The sequence below is a fragment of the Priapulus caudatus genome, unplaced genomic scaffold, assembly GCF_000485595.1.
Source record: "Priapulus caudatus unplaced genomic scaffold, Priapulus_caudatus-5.0.1 Scaffold62, whole genome shotgun sequence".
Taxonomy (NCBI): Eukaryota; Metazoa; Priapulida; class Priapulimorpha; order Priapulimorphida; family Priapulidae; genus Priapulus; species Priapulus caudatus.
Genome location: NW_014577123.1, coordinates 476700 through 494277, shown reverse-complemented (window position 1 = coordinate 494277; position 17578 = coordinate 476700). Strand labels below are relative to the sequence as shown.

General features: G+C 42.5%; 1 protein-coding gene across 1 annotated transcript in view; it reads right to left on the bottom strand.

Annotated features, from left to right (window-relative positions):
- Positions 1–5212: 5212 nt before the first annotated feature.
- Positions 5213–17578, bottom strand: part of LOC106821171 — a 22843-nt gene continuing 10477 nt past the window's right edge. The window contains exons 2-9 of the mRNA XM_014825864.1: positions 9658–9797; positions 9163–9215; positions 8515–8623; positions 7909–8034; positions 7091–7203; positions 6360–6483; positions 5718–5799; positions 5213–5378 (exon numbers count right to left, since the gene is read on the bottom strand). Coding sequence (XP_014681350.1) covers positions 5213–5378; positions 5718–5799; positions 6360–6483; positions 7091–7203; positions 7909–8034; positions 8515–8623; positions 9163–9215; positions 9658–9787 — 903 coding nt within the window. The 5' untranslated portion in view covers positions 9788–9797. The remainder of the gene's footprint in view (positions 5379–5717; positions 5800–6359; positions 6484–7090; positions 7204–7908; positions 8035–8514; positions 8624–9162; positions 9216–9657; positions 9798–17578) is intronic.

Below are 17578 nucleotides of genomic sequence, written 5' to 3'. Positions count from 1 at the left end.
TATATATATATATATATATATATATATATATATATATATATATATATATATGGAGGGAGCGATGTGGCTCCACACACTTAAACAATCACTGCTTCAAAACACTTAAACAATCAAAAAATTTGTATTATTAGCTGAATTACTCCAATGGAAAATTCCATACTAATAATTTTTAACAACAATTATTAATTGATTTAATATTTAAAATGATTAAATTGGGTTTCAATCAATTTAGGAATTAACCTGATTAAATTAATCATTATATCCTCAATTGATTACTTTTACACCATTTCATGACTTTTCAAATAATACTGTTTTATAAATTAACGAAATACTGTGTCATAACACTTGAATCCTATGGTTCAAAACACATTTAAAAGTAATGTTAGATGACTCATGCTGAGTACATATTTTTGTATTTTTATTTAATTATTTTATTTAAATTTTTTTAAACTGATTTATTACTATATATTTATAAAGTTTGGATAATGTCTACATGCATGCTGTGCAAGCAGTCTTCATCAATGTGAGAATAATCAGTGGAACAGAGCAAATATAAATCTTTTGATGGAGTTTTTCCGTACATTTAATTTTAATAACAATGTGAAATGTACATGGACGTATGGAATGAATATATCCGAAAAGTTTGATTTATTTATAATTGCTTGTAAATTAGTTGAAGTTGCAGTGATTTAATTGAAAAATGTATATAATTTATGAATATGTGAGCTCAATGGAAGGAATTCACAATTTACCCAGGGAAAGAAAACAACACATGTCGTTTGTGTACTTTCGCGCAAATGTTGTGTTATACTGTAGGCTGTATATTTCGCGGTGGTTTAATTTTCGCGAATTTCCCTGACCGCGAAAGTAACAACACGCGAATAATTCATACCGAATAATTCATAATTCACCGACCGCGAAATTAACCACTCGTGAAATTGTCCGTCAAGTCTGAATTCGCGAAAATATCTGTACGCAAAAAATATGGCGTATACAGTATTGTGTTGACTTATAAGTATTGCTAGCGGCTATTTCCATATATATAGTAAGAGAGGTATTTCTTTATCGTTGGATTAGCATGCTACGGGATTGCGTTAGCTTTTGCCTCTTTAAGAGTTGGAGCTCATCTTAGAGTTAAATAAAAACACGGCGTTGCCATGGCGATGGTCTGGAGGGAGTCTGCAGTAAGGAGTATATATATGTGTGGTGAGGTAGTATAGTGCTCACATTTATCAGGACAACGACAATAAGCTCAATTATCATTTATTGATTTTATTTCTGCATTAAAAGCAATAATCAATTTCGGCAAAATTCTTTAAACAAATGTGTAAAATAATGTTACATTAATTGCGTACAGAGAGCTTATTAAAGAGCTTATTAAAATGTTAAAATTGCTGTATGCGGCGTGTACGTATAGCGTACGCACGTACGTCCACGATATTACCAGCTGTGTATTTATTAGGCAGGTAGGTAGTCACGGCAGAAGCATTATATAATTATTATGTTTTCATATTGGAGATATCTATCGCACCGAGTATAGATAATATCAGGAGTGAATGATAATTGATTTTCTAAATCATTATTATCATTATTCACTCCTGATAACATTAGCGATGTCATTATCTACTATTTATCTTACCTACATAGTTAAAGGCGGCGGATATCACGTATTTTTCTGATGCGCAGATTGTTGCCAGCAAAGTTGTACGCGCTGGCGCTTATTTTATAGAGTATTTCCCTGTGTTTTATATATACGACCCGTAGGCAGACGTAGACGTAACGTGATCTCTGTGGTCGGCATTGCGCAAACTCAAAAAAATACTCGTGAAGAATACTAAACGTACTATAAGAGCGCATTGTTAATGACGTTACTTGTCGCTTTACTATCCGATACTATACTACTTATAGGATTGATATAGTACTGTATATCTACGCTGTACATAGGCGAATGCGATACACCCCGAGTGTGAAGAATGCGTTCACGTATATAGAATTGAACGTGAGATTAAGGGAAGACTGTAAGTTAGAAGGAGAAGCAATACTTTCGCCTGGTGTAAGCACTGTTGTCAGGTCTCGATTATATAGAGTACCGGCTGATGTTTGGGCTGTCAGCTTCATGGGAATTGCAAGGGTATTATTATTTACCTTTGGCACTGTCAGAGAGATGATCGGCAGGTTATTTTAGAGATTAATAGGTTTTAAAACGATGTCTTGGGGAATAATTGAGTAGGGCACGCCATTATTGGCTTCAAAATTAAAACCACGTACAATGCACTTGAGGTTAAATAACAAAAATACTTTCTGAAGTGAATTGTCATATACATACTGCAATATTGTTTACTGTGTTTTTCTATTTTATACGTGATATGTACTTTTTCATACCACCAGCCGCCAGTTCGCCAGTTTCGCCAAGCCTGATTTAATCGGTAAACCTGGTTTGTTTTAGAACGTGTTCTGTTCCTACTCAAACTTGTGCGTGAACACCATGCGACGGTTAATTGCACACTGAAATCTCGCCTGCGTGCGACGCATACGACTGAATTTACACGAATTTGCTTCAATGCGGTACGCGGAATATATTTTTTAAAAATCCAAAAAGATTACATCTAAATATGTTTAGGTGTTCGCGCGCATTTTTAAAGGTTTTGTTTTCTACATATCAAGAGGATGTATGTTGTTATTTGCAGTAGCGTCATTCGTGAAACGTGTAAAAATGGGGCTGTCACCAAAATAGTATGCGTAATTATAGTTCTGAATTCGCACCATCCCCCCGCCAGGTGGCGACTGATTGTGATAACGCAAGTAACGAGGTTGGTAGTTGACCTGTAGAGGCTCGGAATTCCGTACGTTTCTACAGCAAATAACAGTTTTTAGTCCCGTCGTAAATACAGTAACCTGCATAGGTTTTTCAAGCGACTTGTATTGCATATATATACATATAACTATCGATTTCGACAGGACGGGGGTGCCGTGTTCCCGTGTATAGGTTATGAGTATATGTCTGTGAGTATTACTGACGCTAATAACCGAAAACGAATCACGCGCTCCATCCCCCTATTGTTATAGCTAGCCTGGCGCAGTGTGGTCCTGGTTTCGTTTCATAATACACACAGTGCTGGACGCACGCGCCCAGTGCGGGAGTTCCCTGCGGTGCCCCCCCCCCTTCGGCCGAGGATGTGACACACACGTGTCTAAACCCGAAAACACGTTTTCACTTGTGTGCATTCATTGCATCTGTGAGGCGTGCTTGCGTCCGCCCTGAAAATTGTATAATCTATCAATAAGCTAGTGTCGCTCAGTTTGCGTGACTAAAAAAATTACGAGCAATAAATATACCTATTGAATTATTAAAATATGTTAGTTAACCCTACTCATTTTATTCATACGAAGGCGAACGTTTAGTTTATTATTATTTTATTTTTTATTAATGGTATCTAAAACACAAGCAATGATTAATAGATTAATACAGACTCATTTTGATATATATACATACACGTATATATGTTTAAGATAGGATGTCAATGTATGTTTGGTACTCATAAACAAAACAGAATTTATTATCTGTATAGCTGTCAGACATCAGGAGACGGCTCCTTACAATTCATTACAATTCTGTTATAATTGTTATGTATGCACGCATCATTAAGTTTTATAAATCCTAGTTTTACTAAAGCATTCACGAAAAACAGCGCTATGCTATATATGATCCAAGATCTAATCACGAGTAAATTACATGCAGTTATTTAATCCTGTACTGACTATTATTTGTTTATTTAAGCTCGGATCTAATTATTTTATATTTTCACATCTAATTTAACGTTTCTTTGTTTAGCCTCGTATCTAAATAACATTGTTTATTTAGCGTTAGATTTACATAACGGTTATTTATCGATAGGTAACCGTCCTCGGTATACGAAACTATCGTGTCCTACTATCTACACTTCTATGCACCTATAGATCAGTGGTTCTTAGCCCTTTTTTGAGTCGCGGACCCCTTCGAGAATCTGGTGAAAGTTACGGACCCCTCTCCAGAAAAATTCAGATAAGCAAATAAACACGATAATTTTTTATGCGTTTGGTTCACGGACCCCAAAGGGGTCCATGGACCACAGGTTAAGCACCCCTGATCTAGATGAACTTTACCCATGGTTTTCACATGTAGCATTGTGCGCTCTCCACGTTTTCAGCTATGCTCTACCAGCATACTCAAATACAAGATATTTCTTACCGTAGCTTGGTTTAGTTCAGCTATACTATAACGGCATACTCAAATACAAGATATTTCTTACCGTAGCTTGGTTTAGTTCAGCTATACTATATAGCGACAAGCTCAAATACAAGGTATTTCTTATAGTAGCTTAGTTTACTTCAGCTATGTAACACCGGCATACTACCCGTAGTTTGCATCAGTTCAGCTGTGCAATAGCGGCATGCTTTTCTGGTCGTAGGGTAGGATGAAACGAGAGGAATTCCGTTTTTAATTTTGCTCGTAAATGTGTCACGGGTAGCGCTCACATACAAGAAACCAAATACATTAGGGGCGGCAGATATTTCATATTGCAACAGGTAAATTCTGTGTTTTCTTTTAATCTCGCGGTCGTTATTGCTGTCGGATTTCACTATTCCATCGTTAGTGACCGCAAAGCTCTTTTCTATAGCAAAATTTAAAGCGGTATGTTTTTTCCAAATTTTCATATCGAAGCGGGTTTCTTTTATTTCACTAACCACACGATGATCGTGTAATACTTTTAATACTTTTTCGTAATTTTTTGAAGGATTTTATATAGTAATATAATATAATATAATATCTATATATATATATATATGCAGGGAATTTCCGAATTACGCATTACGCATTACGAACGCAGCTCTCTTACGTATATACCCAGGGATGATTAAACAAACTACTAAACAATTTATTGTGAATAGCTAATCATAAAACTACACAATGGTGTTATAGGTCTGATATGTACAACACATACCGATACGAGCTCAGTCAGTCTCACTGTTACGAGTGTATATGTCTTCCGATAGCTCCACGTACGACCGATATTTCGTAACCAATCGAGTTCGCAACCCGGGGACTCCCAGTATACACAAATATCTATATATATAATATATATATATATATATATATATATATATATATATATATATATATATATATATATATATATATATATATATATATTAGCCTTAAATGCAATGACGTCTACATTTCGGAACAGATTTGCGGAACACACGGCGGGCGCGGAACTTGTGGTATGACTTTCGGTGGAGGCGAGGTCGCCCTCTCCACGTCTTCACCTTTATCAGTCGCCCGCAATTTGAACATATTCCCGATCATCACTGTGTTGGCAACGGCTTTGAGCGTGAACCTGTAATGTCGATTCATCATCGTTGAACCGTCAACATATATGAATGTATGTATGGACGTGTGTGTGTGTGTGGCGCGCGTGTGTGTATGTGTGTGTCGTGCGTGCGTGCGTGCGTGCGTGCGTGCGTGCGTGTGTGGCGTGCGTGTGCGTGTACGTGTGTGTGCAAGTGTGTTTGTGTGCGTGCGTGCGAGTGGGTGCGAACGTGCGTGTGTATATATGTATATATATATTATATATATATATATATTTATTATCAGGAGTAGATAATAGGGAATTATAATAGGGAACCCTATTATCTACTCCTGATATATATATATATATAATATGAAATTGTATTACCTGGATATATTATTACTCTCTCCCGAGTAGTCCGTCTCCTCCACATCCAATGCTTCAACGGGATAAACAATCTTAAATGGTTCTGAAAAATACATATGTATATAGCAGTAGCAGTGCTTAGTCTTGTTCTGATTTAAATACGCTATAATTCATAACAGAGAGGATATTTGAGATCGCGTGCGAGTCAAGTACGACACCAAAATTCTCTCTCTCTCCCTGGCTCTCTCCCTAACTCTCGCTCTGTCTCCGTCTCTGGCTCTCTTTTTCTCCCTCTCTCTTGTTCCCCTTTATCTTACACGTACAATGTGTATAGATACAATATGCACAATACGTCTAATTGTTTGGTCTGAAAGCTTTGCAGAGTATTAGAGAATGCCGAGTAATCTAGGTAGAACACAAGGCCGAATGTACATTTAAATATTGCATAATATAGTACTTATACCAGGTGAAGATGTGCATTGTTTATACCGGTGTGAATTGAAACGCATTTGTTTTCATTCCCTACTCTTTATATGTATACTATACTATATGTATACGCCATAGCGGATTTCATCCTCCTTTGACATATTATACGGTCTGTAATCTGTATGACCGAGACAATCGCGACACATTTGTCTGCGGCGAAGCGATTATTGTAAGTACCTCTAGGCTTTCCGATGTCGAAGACTCCAAAGATATATTCTCCTGGGCCGTAAGAATCCTTTCCGATAATGAAGTTGGCAAAGTTCATACAAAAGTTGTCCATGTCCATGGGATACTTTCCGGACTGCATAAAACAATTCCCCGCGCAATGATTAAACGCGCGTGCGTGAGTGTGTGCATGCATGTGTGTGTGTATGTGTGTGTGTGTGTGTGTGTGTGTGTGTGTGTGTGTGTGTGTGTTGTGTGTGTGTGCGTGTGCGTGTGCGAGTGTGCGTGTGTGTGTATGTGTGTGCGTGCGCGCGCGTGTATGTATGTGTGTGTGTGCGTGTGTGTGCGTGCGTGTGTGTGTGTGTGTGTGTGTGTGTGTGTGTGTGTGTGTGTGTGTGTGGGTGTGTGGTGCGTGCGTGCGTGCGTGCGCGCGTGTGTGTGTGTGTGTGCGGCCGCCGTACGCGCGCGTATGTTTACATGTTAATAACTAAATAAAAATTAAAATAATAAATAATCGGTAGTTGACCAGTGAACGCAGTAGTTAAAATAAAATACATAATCAGTAGTGACCAGTGAACAGTCAGGTGTATTTTAAGACTATATTATGTAATAATTAAAACCGTCATGTAGGCGTGTTATTATTAACTAAATAAAACGGATATATATTGTGAATGAATAATTAGTAACTAACCGACATAATTTACGGTGAAGTGTATGTGCAACAACCATATGGCCATACTCACGGCTGTCATCTGGTTAAATCCCTTTCCACTCTGTTCATCGACATACGCTGGTCCATGCCAATAACAGCCCCGATAATAGTCTTTAAACTCAGATTTAGTTAGCTTCCCATCTCCTTTAAATAATTAAGTAAACATTATACGTATATTTCATCATATAGATTGAGTGGCAAGAGTCAGGGAGGAGAGAGGAAGGAAGAGCATGAGTAACAGAGAGACGGGGGTGTGCGAGCGGAGAAGAGATGAGAGAGAGAGAGAGAGAGAGAGAGAGAGAGAGAGAGAGAAGGGGAAGCGAGCGAGCAGGAGAGAACATAATCGAGGAGAAGGGGCGAGTGGATAAGCGAAAGAGAGCCGGCGAGCGACGAGAGAGAACGGGGCCGGAGGAGGAGGAGGAGAGAGAGACGATGGAGATTAAGAGAAAAGATAGAGGCGCAGAAAGAGTGTGGGCGAGGTAGAGAAAGCGACGAGAGAGAGAGAGAGAGGGCAGAGTGAGAGAGAGAGAGAGAAGACGATGAGAGCGAGAGAGAGAGAGAAAGAGAGAGAAGAGAGAGAGATGAGAGAGAGAGAGAGAGAGATAGAGAGAGAGAGAGAAGAAAGAGAGAGAGAGAGAGGAGGAGGAGTGCGAGAGAGGAGAGAGAGAGAGAGAGATGAGAGAGAGAGCAGTGAGGAGAAAGAGAGAGAGGAGAGAGCTAGAGAGAGTGCGAGAGAGAGAGAGAGAGCAGAGAGAGAGAGAGAGAGAGAGAGAGAGAGAGAGAGAGAGATCTCCATACGATTCCCACATCTCAATACATAATACAAGATCTCCACTGTCGTATACTCACTATCTTTGTCCATTATCTCGAAGAAGAGTTTGCAGTGCTGTGAAACCCAGTAAGGGAAGTCTCTCAGAGATGAGCATTTTTTCATGAGTACCGCCCAAACGTCTAACCAGTCCTCGCATGTAATGGCTGACGGACGACAGAATGAAGCAAAGACCATGAAGTTAGAATAGATGTTTTAATGATAAATCCTTGTCTAAAAGGAATATGATCAAATGGACTAGCCTTCACCGTGGAATGACAATGGGGGTATTTTCCGCCGGGTTTAGCGTTCTAATAACACGCGAATTCGCGCAGATGTTAACAGCTTATAATATAATCCACATATATTAGTGTATAAAAGCTGTTAACATCTGCGCGAATACGCGTGTTATTAGAACGCTAAACCCGGCAGAAAACACCCCCATTGTCATTCCACGGTGAAGGCTAGTCCATTTGATCATATTCCTTTAAGATACGATATTATTAATATATGTCTTTATTATATTATAGGATGGAGTCATTAAATTATTAATGACGACGACGACAACAATAACATTAACAACAGCAGCAATAATAATAACAACAATAATCATAATAATAATAATAATAATATAATGATAAACAAACCATTCGAGCCTACTTTGGCGCATATGCTCTCATAAAAGCTCAAGTTGATATCGAAAGTTAAATCGTATAGAACGCTGTCGTCCGACGTGCGTGCGAACGTTAATTGTTTCTGAAAAAAGGTTAAATCAGTAAGTAGTCATACCATCTACTATGACGATAAATATAGAGCATGGTAGTTATGGCGAAAGTTTTATATATCGTTGTAAGGAGTTTACAGGAACATGGCTGGGTCAATTTGCAGACTAGTTTGCGTCGGTATCTTACGCTATTCTGCGTCAATCTCTTATAAATGTCTGCGTCACTCTCTTATACGTCTGCGTCACTCTTTCATACGTGTCTGCGTCACTCTTTTATACGTGTCTACGTCACTCGCTTACAATCGTATGGGCCACTCTTACACTCTGCGTCAGTCTTTTACACTACTCTGCGTCAGTCTCTTATACTACTCTGCGTCAGTCTCTTACATTACTTTGCGTCAGTCTCTTACACTACTTTGCGTCAGTCTCTTACACTACTCTGCTTCAGTAGCTTACGCTACTCTGCGTCAGTCTCTTACACTACTTTGCATTAGTCTCTTACACTACTTTGCGTCAGCCTCTTACGCTACTCTGCGTCAGTCTCTTACGCTACGTTGCGTCGGCCTGTTACCTCTGTGAACTTTATAATATCGTTCCTCGTGATTCTCCCGTCGCTGTCCATATCTGAAACGAATAGGGAACATGGATTTTCGTTCAAGACCTATAACCACACAACTCTGTTAGTTGTGAGAGTGTAACCAGGTGATGGATGATAAAGCCACCCAGACGTATATGGTTGGTCATCGTATACTCAGAAATAATTATTTTTGCCGTAGTAAAAATTGTGTGTGACAAGGCTTCCGATTGGGTAAAAACGGCTATAATTTAATCGTGGTTGAATTATTTTCACCGCGATAAAAATGATTTCCTATGAATATGATGTCCAACCATGGTCGCAACGTAAAACTTGCAAGTATGAATGCAGGTTCTCTTAGTGTGACTAACCTCTCCGCCCTACCTCCCCGCGTTCGCGTTCTTCGATTCTCTTGCTGTCGTTAGACATTTCTCGTGTGAATATTTCACATATGGGAATTTTCGGCGAAATACTCTCGACAGATATACTCACCGATGAGAGTATAATAGTACGACAGTTTCCGACGTTGGAAGTCCGACAGTCCGAACAAAGGTCGATTATTGACATCGTCATCGACGGCATTTTGGATAATGAATTTCTTTCGGCGTCCAGTCAACGCCATGTTTGCAAATCTGTAAATAGTTAATATATATACATAACTTGGATATATAGATACAGATGGGATATATTAGTATTATGAGCGGTGAAAAAGAAGCGATTGCTGACCGATTCATGCGACAATTTATAGAAAGTACAGTCAACACTGTGTTAGCGGACACCTCCATAGAACGGACACCTGTCTAGAACGGGCGCGTCTAGCGTATACCCGGAACTGCAGTTAAACGGGAGAATCACCTCTATAGAACGGATATGTGTGTTCAAAGACACTTGTTGAGTTTGCGACTTTGCGAAAGTGCGATCTAGCATGCCACCGGAAGATCTAGAGTGGGTTCCCCCGATCGTACATGAATCATCCCACCCTGGATCCGTCAACAAATACACCTACAATTTGTTTATCTGATCACCTACTAAAAAGCGAGCGTTCGGGAGAGCTATGTAACTGCTTCTCATGAAAGCACTTAAATAGGCTGTTGGTCGAACTGAACGCCACGCTGGCTAGCTCTACCCATGTAGCCCTTACAACAACCACAACCCGCAGCTAGCTCTACCTCGTGTAGCCCTTACCAACAACCACACACCGCAGCTAGCTCTACCCGCCGTGTAAGCGCCTTACAACAACCACACACCCGGCTAGCTCTAACCCGTGTAGCCCTTACAACAATCACACTCCCGGCTAGCTCTATACCCATGGTATGCGCCTTACCACACCACACCCCGGCATAGCTCTAGACCGCGTTAAGCGCATTACACAACCACACGCCCGCTAGCTCTAACGCGTGTAGCGCCTTACAACAATCACCACCCCGGCGGCTAGGCTCTACCGCGTGTAGCCCTTCAACAACCACACGCCCAGCTAGCTCTAACCGCGGGTGTAGGGCCCTTACACACCCTGACACCCCGGCTAGCTGCTCCCGTTGTAGCCCTTAGCAACAACGCACACCCCGCTAGCTCTAACGCCGTGGTAGCCCTTACACCACACAGCATCCCTCGAGCAGGCTCTACCCGTGTAGCCGGGCTTAAAACAACCAGCACCCCGGCTAGCTCTAGCTCGTGTAGTGCCCTTAGCAACCAACAGGCACACCCCCGGCTAAGCTCTACCCGTGTAGTGCCCTTTTTTTTACAGCAAAACGACCACGAACCCAGCTAGCTCTACGCCGTGTACGCCTTACAACAACGGCACTACCGCCGGCTAGCTCTACCCGTGTAGCCCTTACAACAGACCACACCGCCCAGCTAGCTCTTACGCCGTGTAGAAGGCCCTTGTACAGACAACCACACCCGCCAGCTAAGCTCAACCGTGTAACGCGCTTTACAAAACGAGCACAACCCGCGGCTACTTACTCGTGTAGCCCTTACAACAACCAGCACCGCAGCTAGTCTCTAGCCCGTGTAGCGCACTTACACCGAACGCACACCGCCGGCTAGCTGCTAACTCGTGTAGCCCTTAGACATCACAACCACACACCCGGCTAGCTCTACCCGTGTAACCCATTACAAACGACGCACAGCCTCAGCTGACTCTACCCGTGTAAACCCTTACAAATGCACAGCACACCCGCTAGCTTCTACCCGTGTAGCCCTTACCACAACCACACCGGCGCGGCTAGCTTGCTAGCGCCGTGTAGGCCTTACAACAATCCACACCCAGCTACTCTACCCATGTAGCTACACCAATCAGCACCTCGGCTAGCTCTAAGCCGCGTGTAGCCGCTTTACCCAAACCACACCCCAGTAGGCTCTAGCGTGCGCGTGTAGCCCTTACACAACGCACACGCCCAGCTAGCTCTACCCGTGTAGCCCTTACAACAACCACACCCCGGCTAGCTCTACACCCGTGGTAAAGCCCTTAGCAACAAAATCAGCACCCGCAGCTAGCTCTACCCCGTGGTAGCCCTACAACAACACACCCGCGTAGCTATACGCCGTGTAGCCCTTAAACAATCACACCGCCGGCAGCTCTACCCATGTAGCTTAAGCAACACCACACCCAGCTAGCTCTACCGCATGTAGGCTCCTTACAAACACACAACCCCGGCTTAGCTCTAAGCCCGTGGTAGCCCTAGCAACAATCACACCCCGGCTAGCTCTACCCGTGTAGCCCTTAACAAACAATACACCCCCGGCTAGCTCTACACCATGTAGCGGCTTACAACAACCACACCCCGGCTAGCTCTACCCGTGTAGCCGCTTACAAACAACCACACCCAGCGGCTAGCTCTACCCGTGTAGCCGCCTTAGCAACAGATCACACGCCCGGCTAGTCTAACCCATGTAGCCCTTACAACAAACCACACCCAGCTAGCTCTACCCGTGTAAACCCTTACAACAACCACAACCCCGGCTGCTCTACGGTAGCCTTCACCACACCGGCTGTTACCCGTTACAACAACCAACAGACCCCCACGGCTAGCTCTAAGCCGGTGTTAGCGCTTACAACAAGCCACACCCGTAGCTAGCTCTACCCGTGTAGCCCTTACAACAACCACACCGCCCAGCTAGCTCCTACCCCGTGTAAGCCCTTACAACAACCACACCCCGCTAGCCTTCTACGCCGTTGTAACCGCTCTTACAAACAACTCACACCCGCAGCTAGATGCCCGTGTAGCCCTTACAACAATCACACCCGCCTAGCTCTACCCCGTGTAGCCCCTTAAACAACACACCTCGCGGCTACAGCTCTACCCGTGTACCCCTTACAACACCACACCACCGGCAGCTAAAGCCCGTGCGTACAACCCCCACGACTAGTATCCCGTGACCCTTTGACAAACACCACACCCGGCTAGCTCATAACCCGTGTAGCGCCTTACAAAGCAACCACAGCCCCAGCTAAGCTCTACCGCGTTTAACCTACAACAACAACACCCTCAGCTAGCTCTACTCCGTGTAGCCCTGTACAACAATCACACCTCCGGCTTAGCTCTACCCATGTAGCCCTTACAACACCAGCAGCCCGGCTAGCTCTACCCGTGTACCCCTTACAACAACCACACCCCAAGCTAGCTTCTACCCGTGTAGCCGTTTCGACAACACAAGCCCCAGCGTAGTCTACCACGTGTAACGCCTTACAACAACCACACCCCGGCTAGCCTCTAGCCGCCATGTAGCGCTCACAAACACAACACCCCAGCTAGCTCTATACTACTCTGCACACAGTGCAATATAACCAGTGTGTAACTAAGGTAATGCAGTAGCCACGGCGCCTTGGCGCCACTTGAGGGGGCGCACTGAGGCAGCTTTTATTAAAGTCAGACAATAGGCGGTTGTGGTTCGAAAAATTGAAGACACAATTAATAATTAGACAAATTAACAAATTAGCAAGCAATGAAAAGTTTCGTACGATCCTCAATTATCGATTGCTTCGCAGGCCTTCGTGAAGCACACATTCATCTCACAGTGCAGTAGCCATATTATTATTTTAGTGAGTGGAGTCACAAACATGTACGCATAACAAGTGCAGTTCGGATGACAAATTCTCTGGACATAATTAAAGCAAAGGTCGCAGATCGCATACAGTAACGAAGCAAACAACACGAGGCCTGTGTAGGACATGTTGTATAGCTAATGTAACAATCAATCCTCGAAATGGTCCGATTAGCGATATTCCGCACTAACCATGAGTGTCATGAAGTGAGAGTTTCAAGCACTGCCAGATTAGTACAAAATAAAAAAGTTCTGGAGCTATCTGCTACATTGTTCTACGGTATTCTTAATCATAATGAAAACTAGTTCCACGAGAAGTTTAAAGACTATTAATTACAGGATATTATTCAGTACAACGTCTAATGTCATGATTCCCGCAGTATTGTTAGAAATGAAAGTGAGAAAATATTAAGTTTAGCATTATTTGAAAGTTTTTATCTATTTTCATAAACTTAACCGTTTAAACCGGTCAATTGTGACCGTCACTAAATTAGTTTTAAATCATTTTAGCAAATCAATGACAGCTAAATTGAGATGGAAGTTTAAACTGATTTTTCTCGAAATAATCGGGTGCCAGTGACGTCAGTTATGTGGCGAAAAGTTACTAGCAAAAACGATTAGTTTCATGTCTAAAAATACTATTTCAAAGTGCTGGGAAATCGGCACCTGAGCCTAAAATTTTCAAAAATTTTCTGGGCGGAGGACGAGGCGGCTTCCCGCCATATGCCTCATAGTATGAAAATATCATCCTATAGTTTTGTTTATATATGAAAAATCGGCACAGGCCGTCGCATCAAGAACGCCCCCCCCTCCCACCCCCTAAACACACGCTTTTGGCTGGCTACGCCCGCTGTCTTATTATAGTAAAAACTATCTAAAAGATGGTGTCAGATGTTTGACAGGGGGCAATTTGCAGTGCTTGCCATACGGCGCTATTCTCCGTAGGTACGCCCCTGCGCATGACCTGTGTAGAACTAATGTGCTACACGGGTATACTTATATAGCCACCGTTTTGTGTGACCCTATAGCAGAGCTTCCTGACGCCGCATAGGTACAGATTACCCGCCTCCCGTTCGTATAATCTCATTATCCGTTATATACGCGTAAATAAGGTATTTTCACAGCGACGGTCAACAAGCAACTTATGATAACAAACACGACCGCGGCGTTATCTCGGCGCCCCGCAGAAAGAAAAGGAAATGTTTGAAATTGCGATGCTACCAAAATTATAACCGTAGCACGCCATGCACATGCGTATGGTTCAAGCAACACACATCCACTCTCTCTCTCTCACAACACACAGGCCCACACACACAACCACAACACCACACACACACGACACATCACACACGCAGCCACGCAGCTACGCCTGGACGCACGCACGCGCGCGCGCGCGCGCCACGACAAACGGCACGAACACACCACAACACCACACACACACACACACACACACACAAGCCACGCACATATATATATATATTATATATTATGTATATATATATATATATCGTAGTAATATATTTTGTATATATATGTATGGCGAGTGCCCGCATATACATATATACCATATTATTAGGTACCTATATTAGCGCTATATTAGGTTATCTATATATAATATTATTTAGGTATTATTAGCTCTTAGAATATATATATATATATATGTATATATGTATATAAATATATATAGTATATATATATAATAATATATATATATCAGGTACCTTTAAGTAAGCCGCAATTACAGGGCGGGGCGAGAATTGGTGATATCATGGTGATATGCATGGCTTAGTCGTTATGTATTGTTAAGGGTGGCAGACAGTTTAAATGTTCATACCCGTCCTTACGGCTTTAGGTGACTTTGATGTGATATTATCAGGATATATTATCATGATTATGACTATATATATATATATGTCTATATTATACACTGAGATCGCTGATATTATATTAGTTTTTGAAACTAGCTAGCAGCTAGATCTGATCTGTGGCCTAACCAGTAATATGGCAAACGAGAGAAATGTTCTGTCGCGCCAATCGCGATTGATTTCATGAGATCGAAAAAAACACGTCGTTTATTTCCCATGCAGCAAGAATTCCAATGCCACAAGAAAATATGTTAAACGGTAGGATCGATTGCCAAAAACAAAGGCAAAACTGGGAAAAAAGCATCGAAGAAGAATGTGCCGTTGGGGAATGCATCTGTCATCAATGAATCAGAGTGACACACAGATGGACGGTGGAGTGTCAACTGCACCCAGCGGAACAGCGGTTGCATTCATGGTTCTAGGGTCGCACGACTCATCGTAAATGGATCGATCGACAGGGAAAAGTAACCATAACGAGTAGACCAAAACCGCTTTTCCTGGCGTGTACGATGGACGTTTGCATGCTTACTTATTCGTAAGCTTGCAAAAGTCTTCATTGATGTGATTAGAATACAAAATCGCGGGAATGTCTCGTGATCTGTTGTCGTTAACTATAAAGGCCATTAATAATAAGAAGAATAATTGTTGCGCGATATTGTACTCTACTTGCGATTTCAACCGGCATGACGCAATATGCGCACCTAGAAGTAAACTACATAAACAGATTGTGATGCGATGACTATATAGTTTGCATTTCAGATCACACACCACGGCTCGAGATGTGTAATAGATGCGTATCGAAAAAAGAAGGTTGCTAAAAACGCTATACGTTATAGGAGCTGTGTATAAGCGCAGTAGAAAATCCCTCGGGTGTGGGGGCTAGATCTCGTCATTCGGTTGGGTATAGGGACGAGGGAGGAGTAGCCGTATATAACGGTTCCCTAGTCAACGCGTGTAGTTGTGGCGGGAGTGGGTCCGTTGATTGGGGATTCATGAATGAGCAAACGACGGTTTAGACTTATCATAGATTATTTACACTTGTTAGTTAATTTATTTATTTCGAATCGAAACATCGCTATTAGGCAGCTGCTGCCCCATCCCCCCCGCAAAGGCTATACGGCCCTGCGACGGCGAAAAAGAAAGAACATTTACGAAAATCATACGAGCTGTATATCGAAATGAATAAAAATAATATAATTTACGACAGTGCAGAATCTCTACCAAAGAAAGTTTACCATCATTCGTGACAGTGCCGTTTATATACGCGGTAAATAAACGGTCATTTTCCCAACGACGGTCAACACAATCTTATTGAAAGCAAACACCGCCGGGCGTTATCTCGGCGCCCCGGCAGAAGAAAAAGTGAATGTTTTGAATTGGCGCTGCTACGCCAAAATTATACGTAGCAGCCATGCAGCATGGGCGTAATGGTACACACACAACACTCTCTCGTCTTTTCGCTCTCAGGTCTCAACCTACACCACACGGCGCGCGCTACGCACGCCACGCACGCAGCGCACGCAGGTGCCACACACACACACACGCACGCACCGCCCACACACACATATATATATATATATATATATATATATATATATATATATGTATATATCGTATATATTTTGTATATCTAGTATGGAGAGTAAGCAAAGCGTCGATCGTACACCAGAAGAGCGTGTTGTCTACTCGTTATGTATAGCTTTCGCCTGTCTCGATAATTTACGTTGACGTGGGGCGACGCCTGAACTAATGAATGCAACTGCGTGCCCGCGGGTGCAATACACACCCAACCGTCCACTGTGTGTCAGCTCCTATCATTGATGACAGAGGATGCATTTCCCCAAACGGCACATTTCTCTTCGATAGTTTTTCTCCCAGTTTTGCTTCTGTTTTGCACAGGGGCGTAGCTACGGGGGGCCCGGGGGGGGGGGGGGGAAAGGCACGAGCCCCCCACAAATTTTTTCTGTGCCCCCTCAGGTGCCCCCCACTGACAATTCAAAGGCTTTCATGAAAAAAAAATTGAATCTAAAAACAATGCGCGTTAGAGAACAGTAACATAATACCAGAAGAAAAGTTATGATATTGTGGGCTTACCGCCACGAAATGTAAAGGCCCCCCTAGTGCCCCCCGCGCTGACAAAGATCTTAGCTAGGCGTGCCACTGCGTTTGGCAGTCGATGCCTATACCGTTTACCGTGTTTCTTGTGGCATTGAATTCTTTGTGCTGGAAATAAACGACGATGTTTTTTTTTCATTCTCTTGAATGCATCGCCGATGGGCGTAGCAGATGAACATTTCTCAGTCGTTGCCCATATTTTACTGTAGGCGCCAAGCAGATTAGATCTAGGTGCTAGCTAGTTTAAAAAAACTAATAATAATATCAGGGAGTGTATAATATAGACTATGATATATATAATAATATAGTATATAATCATGATAATAATTCCTGATAATATCACATCAAAGTCAGCCTAAGCCGTAAGGACGGATTGAAGCATTTAAACT